This window comes from Priapulus caudatus, unplaced genomic scaffold, assembly GCF_000485595.1.
Source record: "Priapulus caudatus unplaced genomic scaffold, Priapulus_caudatus-5.0.1 Scaffold1040, whole genome shotgun sequence".
Classification (NCBI taxonomy): Eukaryota; Metazoa; Priapulida; class Priapulimorpha; order Priapulimorphida; family Priapulidae; genus Priapulus; species Priapulus caudatus.
The window spans coordinates 1-6593 of NW_014578101.1; the positions used below are offsets into that span (position 1 = coordinate 1).

Below are 6593 nucleotides of genomic sequence, written 5' to 3' on the forward strand. Positions count from 1 at the left end.
ACGCAAAAACACACGCACGTGTGCACGCAAAAACACGCACGCGTACATGCAAAAACACACGCACGTGCGTACACGCAAAAACACACGCACGCGTGCACGCAAAAACACACGCACGCGTGCACGCAAAAACACACGCACGTGTGCACGCAAAAACACGCACGCGTACACGCAAAAATACACGCACGCGCGTACATGCAAAAACACGCGCACGCGTGTACACGCAAAAACATACGCACGCGTGCATGAGAGCACGACGGCAGATATATACACATGAACAAGCATGGACACACGCACGCACGCGCACGTAAACGTAAACCCACATGTATTTATAGTACACATACACATACGCACGCGCACACGAACGCACGCACACGCACGCACGCACGCACGCACACACACACACGCACACGCACACCCACACGCACACACGCACACACACACACACGCACGCAACCACATACACACGCACGCACGCACGCACGCATACACACACACNCTTTCTTGTATATATCTTTCTTGTATATATCACATATTGTATCATATCATGTATCTTTACACCGGTTTTTTAAACTCATGTTAGATATCGGTCTAAGAGCTGTCAGAGCTCATGTTCACATGTTATACACTATACCGATGAAAATAAAGCTTTATCTTATCTTATCTTATCTTATAAGCAAATATGGGAATTTCCAATAAAAGAATGCGTTTTTAATGTATTTACCACGATTTACGTATAGAAACTATATGTTATTTGTAATGATCTCTCCGTATCTTTCCTTGGAGTTTTTATCCTTTTTCAATGCCTTTCAGTAGATTTTTCTGCGTTTTCTGCGTGCTGATTATTTTGTGCAGGCACTCGATCATTTTGGAAATCCTCCAACATTTTTACTTTTTTCTTAGTTAAGTTAGTTCATGTTTCACTGTTATTTAGGAAGGAAGGTAAAACTGTGCATTCGTATAATTTCACTCTTGCTTCTATAGTATGATTTCCATAATTTTGCTCTTCTGCCCATAATAATATTTCCCTCATCATGAAATGTTGGAGGATTTCCAAAATGAGTGTCTGCACATAATTTAATCAGCACGCAAAAAAACGCAGAAAAATCTACTGAAAGGCATTGAAAGAGGATAAAAACTCCAAGGAAAGATACGGAGAAATCAGTACAAATAACAATATAGTTTCTATACGTAAATCGTGGTAAATACATTAAAAACGCATTATTTTATTGGAAATTCCCATATTTGCTTATAAAACATCCAAGAGATGGCGCTGTCGCATGTAAACATTAGCTGCAAATTAATTATTTGTGTACCTCATTTCGGGCCGAGTTCAGTAATTTTTAGGGCATTTCGGTGAATGTTTTTTTGACATTTCAGCTCCGGACTGCTTCTTCCGGTGGAATTTGATGTTCTCATAGCGCCTTTCGGTGTTTTAAGGTGCCTTGCGGTGCCTTTCAGTAATTAGATGGACCGAGTCCGCAGCAAATCAGAAACTTGCAATATCGAATTCGTAAAACCTAGTTTTACGTCAATAAACTAGGTTTTACGTCGATAAACTGGGTTTTACGGTCGTAAAACTAGGTTTTACGGCCGTAAAACTAGGTTTTACGTCCTAAAACCCGGTTTTACGTCGATAAACTAGGTTTTACGGTCGTAAAACCAGGTTTATCAAATTGAACTATCAATATCGGCCGATAAACTAGGTTTTACGTCCTAAAACCCAGTTTTACGTCGATAATAGTCTCGAACTTTATGTTTGCCAACATGCTAACCTGCGTATACTTGTGTTTTGTTCATATGGGCCACCGTACATATGGGCCACCCTGCCCCTGCATAAACGCCAAAACAGCCGAGCGCAAAGGTATAGTCAAGAATTACCCCACCTAAAGACACACAGGCGTGAGAATAAATTCATCAGAAATTCAAAGTCCTCGACTATCACCAGGGGAAACGCGTTAAACTTGAAAAAAGTCATAAACATGATAATCTCGTATTTTCAGAACATTTTATCAGGTTTTTTTTTTCATAATCTTCATACGCAAACTGCAATTGTATTGCAACGTATCGTAACCGTGTAATCGTATCGTAGCGGTGTTACTGTACAGCGATGTTGCGAGATCATTCCACTGCTCAGCGAACTCTGGCAAAAATGACATTTCACACAAAAATACTGACATCAGTCGTCGAGTAAGCCGCGACTGTAATCGCGTACGACACACAAACACAAATAGGATAATTGTGGTTTCATATCACCGGCTATTCAGAGAGGAAATCATGTGTCTTTCCACGCCACTACGTCCGGCAATATAACATTAAACACAAACCAAAAAGCAAAGAAACCTGGTGGACAAAACATCTACCGTACGTGCTTTCTGGCACGCGCGAACAATTAAGAATTTTACAATATCTAGACATCAATCCTCTCTGCTTATTATGTACGTATGTGTATGTATACGTTTAATTCTTTGGAAACTAGAGCTAAAAACGTCAACTCTAGCAGATTTAACTACCCTGTACATATATTTTGCACACAAATATAAATTGGGGTTTTCGTTCGCTTAATTTAAACGATACCGTTAGAAGTTTTTAAAAGAGCAAGTCACGGGAGTCAATGTGTGCCCACTTACACAATCCGCTTGCTTTTCATGCTACCCGTTACATCACAAATACCAAAGTACAATTTTACATGTGGAATGCGCGCAAAGAAACGTTCTTGCTCGTAGCAAACTCAATTCAGTTTACTTTTATTTCACGAACAGTGACACAAACGTTACTTTATTCCTGCAAATACACTGGAATTCGCACGCAATTGGGTATCACACACGATTTTCAAAACTGTTTACTGGACGTCATTTTGAATTATGATATTTCGAAAGGTTGCGTTACATTGAAACAGCAGTTCTGAATGTATGTATGCGGGATGCCTGCATGCATTTACGCACTCATGCAGCAGCAACACGCAGACCCAAGCAAAAGCATCGTAAATCACTGCTGAGCCTGCTGCATATTGAGAAAGGCTGGATTCTGCCGCACGTTTTGACGCATACCATGCAAGTCTTCAATCTCCTGCACATTGGGAGATGTTGCAGCATCCAGAGAGCGAGGCCAAGATTTCTGTATCAGTCAACTACTGAACAACTTCAACATGCATTTGAAGGATATGTAGTGGACTTGATTATTATAAGGATACCTACATATGCTTATACCAATAACGATCGAGGGAGGGCTGTAACGACTAGCCTTAGTACCGGTGGCCACCACCACCTCTTCCATAGCCACCACCTCCACCTCTATCTTCACCCCCTCCATATTGCTGAAAAGTTCCTCCTTGTCCGTGATGTGGTTGGTTGTAAACTCCTCCACCACCACCTCCTCCCCCCCGTCCTCCTCTGCCACCTCGACCTCCTCCACCTCTGTATCCACCTCCTTGGTCTCCCCTTCCACCACCTCCTCCACGGTAACCACCACCCCAGCCGCCACCACCTCCTCCTCGACCTCCACCTGCAAAACAATAGTGACCAATGAACACAGGGTGACTAGGATAAGCCATCGTTAGTTAGAATGAATCAAATGTGTGCTCAACATGGCAAACATGTAGTATTGAAATAATTCATTTAAGCCCGCCGCACACGCTGTGGAACTTCAACACTCAATTCGCATTGTTCTTGATTGTTTGCTTGGACACGGACCGTCGTTGAAGAGAGCGTTCACACGACGTTTGATCGATCAGTTCTTGGACATGACTTTATGCGAGCTGAGAAAAAAATACAATGCGTCCAAGCGAACAATCAAGCGAACAATGCGAATTGAGTGTGGAAATTTACACAGCCACTCCGCACACGCTGTTCAATCTTCCACACGTGGAAGAAAATATCAAACACGTGTGATATTTTCCACACGACGCAGATCGAGGAATTTTGCATCCGCACACGCTGTTCAATTTTCCACACGTGGACGAAAATATCAAACACGTATGATATTTTCCACACAACGCAGATCGAGGGATTTTGCATCCGCACACGCTGTGGAACTTGCTGCGCCATCGTCCACGTGGAAATAAGTTTCAAGACAAACACATTTAAGGACGCCAACTGCAACTTCATTTGAACGCAACACATGTTCGCAAGTACGCAAGTAAACAAGTTGGCAAAGCAACTAATTATCGAAGTAAATACAAGTTTCCTAAACGGAAATAGGTGGCAGCCATAGCGCCCTCCACCACCTCCCCCTCCCCCACAATCGAGATTTCGTTTTGCACCGCCCCTCCCCCCTCCCCCCCAACCAATTTCCGTTTTGCAACTTGCTGTGTGCTTGCGTACATGCGTACATGCGTGCTTGCGTGTTTGTGTTTTGTTCATATGAGCCACCGTAGGAAGGAGAGATAGAAAGAGAAAGCCACAGTGCGAGAGCGAGAGAAACAGACAGAGAGAGCGAGAGAAACAGACAGAGAGAGAGAGAGAAACAGAGAGAAAACATCGCTACAATAAATACACGTTATGCTTATCAATGCACTCACGGGCATTTAAAATCAACAATATTTTGCATTACATACGTATAGTATGTAATGTTGTCTTTTACCATTTTTCTCAGTAAAATAAAAAAGGTTCCTTACGAGGGATTTTGTTGAAATATACTGACTCTTACATAGAGTGGGGGAAGCATACGGTGGTGTGATAGCTACTTACCTTGTCCCCCCGCTTCCCGTTTCTTAAAGAATGGCATCTCTGCAGGGGGAGGTTGAGCTTCGTAAGGCCGCCCACCGCGATCAGGAACCTAAAAAAAAACCTGCACTTGACTCGTGTGCTTTTGCTATTTCTAGTGTCAGTCACCTGTGTCCAGGGAAGATTGTAGTAACACTCGTGGAGATAAGCAACAACATTAATGGTGCGCCCGGTCATATGAAACATTAAAATGAGATTTGATATGATTAATTGCTTCACCTTTTTAATTACATGATCAGCAGCTTCACTCACAATCACATATAGCATTGTGTGAAACCGTTATAGGTTACTAATAAATAATATTCACTGCAAAGAAATTTCATCAAAAATACTGTGACTGTAAAGAAATATGTATAAAAAGGTCAGCAATCTGGTAGCCATCCATGCGTCTGTGAAGATCGTGTCTCTAGGAGCTATTATCTCTCAAGCGTGGAAAACAAGTTTAGATAACCCACCTGTGGGCGTGGCTGCGGTATAAAAACATGAGAAAACATACTTAATAATGCAAAATGTGATAAAAACTATGGGTTTTCAAACCTTCAGCGTCGGGATGTTTGTCACATAGATGCATTGATCAAATAGGTGCACATGTCTAACAGAAGGCCTATGGAATTAAGTGCCAAAAGTCCACAAGTTGAAAAATTCAAAAAGTTTTTAATTGAATTGAAATATAGTTAGTTTTATTACAGGAAATCACTGTCAACGAAAATTACACTCAGTTATCTGTATAATGTACGTATCATAGAAATTTCAACGCTGATGCCACAGTAATACATTCTCAAGAACTTATAGACTCGCTGAATAAAACAACAACGACCACAACAACAACAGCCAATATCCTACACTTATATCCTCTCTAGCTATCGACGTTAACTAAAGAAATCGCTCAATATTTGCATAGAACATTGTTCCTGTGTCGTTTTGTTGCATTCACACCTAATTTCATATAGTGATGATATTGCTTCAAATTACGAGTTTGCTGATTTCACGAGCAAGACCTTTAAGCAAGCCAAGTACGTTTAGTGTCAACTCAGTATGCTTAGGGTTAAGACCGGCTTTAGTGAAGCGCAGCGTGCCAGCGAGAACCCGAACAACATTCGTGCACATCATCAGTACATTTTTTAGATGTGTGTGAACTGCGCTGGTGTGCTTGTATCTACTCTAACCAGCTGTTTGAATAAACAAACACACGACCATACGAATATACCGCGGCGCTTCGCTAGTGTTGTATCGTGAAAAGAGTGATAGCTTCAGGTTCTCGTGGAATCGTGGATCGTGGCATCGTAGCATAGAACCGTGGCAGGTGTGCGTTCATGTCAATGTTTGGAGAGTGCATGAGATCTTGCAGCAGTCGTAGGGATGTAGAGCGAGACTTGTTAGATACGGTATATAATGATGGTGACTTTATTAGTAACTTGACACAATATAAATTATATATACATACATACTACATCCTAGGTTACGTCCATATTGGTTAATAGTCCCGCCTGCGAATTTTTTTTCCCTAACCAACATATCCAGTCGAAGAATCTGATTGGTTGTGATTGGTTCATCCTGTCTCCTGATTGGTTCAAAAACACATGTGCTGGCTTATTTAGCAGATGTCATGTGCTATTTCTCATGAAGTCTTTCTGGCGTAATGGATAGCACACCAGCTTTATGTCTGAAAGGTCGGTGGTTCGAATCATCCCGTTTGCTTTTTAATTACTTTTTTTGTTTCTGTATTTTTCTATCTTTATCCATTATAACTATTGTTTTCTAACGGAAATATTTGCATGATTGATTTACAACAATTAAATATTTTAATGAATTTTAACGAATTATTTTTTTTTTAATAATTGAATTTCATTTATTAGTCTTAATTAAATTTAA

The 6593-nt window shown here is 41.1% G+C and overlaps 1 protein-coding gene across 1 annotated transcript in view; it reads right to left on the reverse strand.

The window, feature by feature from the left end:
* Positions 1-1986: 1986 nt before the first annotated feature.
* LOC106815091 (protein FAM98A-like) overlaps positions 1987-6593 on the reverse strand; it is a 97586-nt gene continuing 92979 nt past the window's right edge. Inside the window, exons 7-8 of the mRNA XM_014819518.1 lie at positions 4686-4773; positions 1987-3501 (exon numbers count right to left, since the gene is read on the reverse strand). Coding sequence (XP_014675004.1) covers positions 3242-3501; positions 4686-4773 — 348 coding nt within the window. The 3' untranslated portion in view covers positions 1987-3241. The remainder of the gene's footprint in view (positions 3502-4685; positions 4774-6593) is intronic.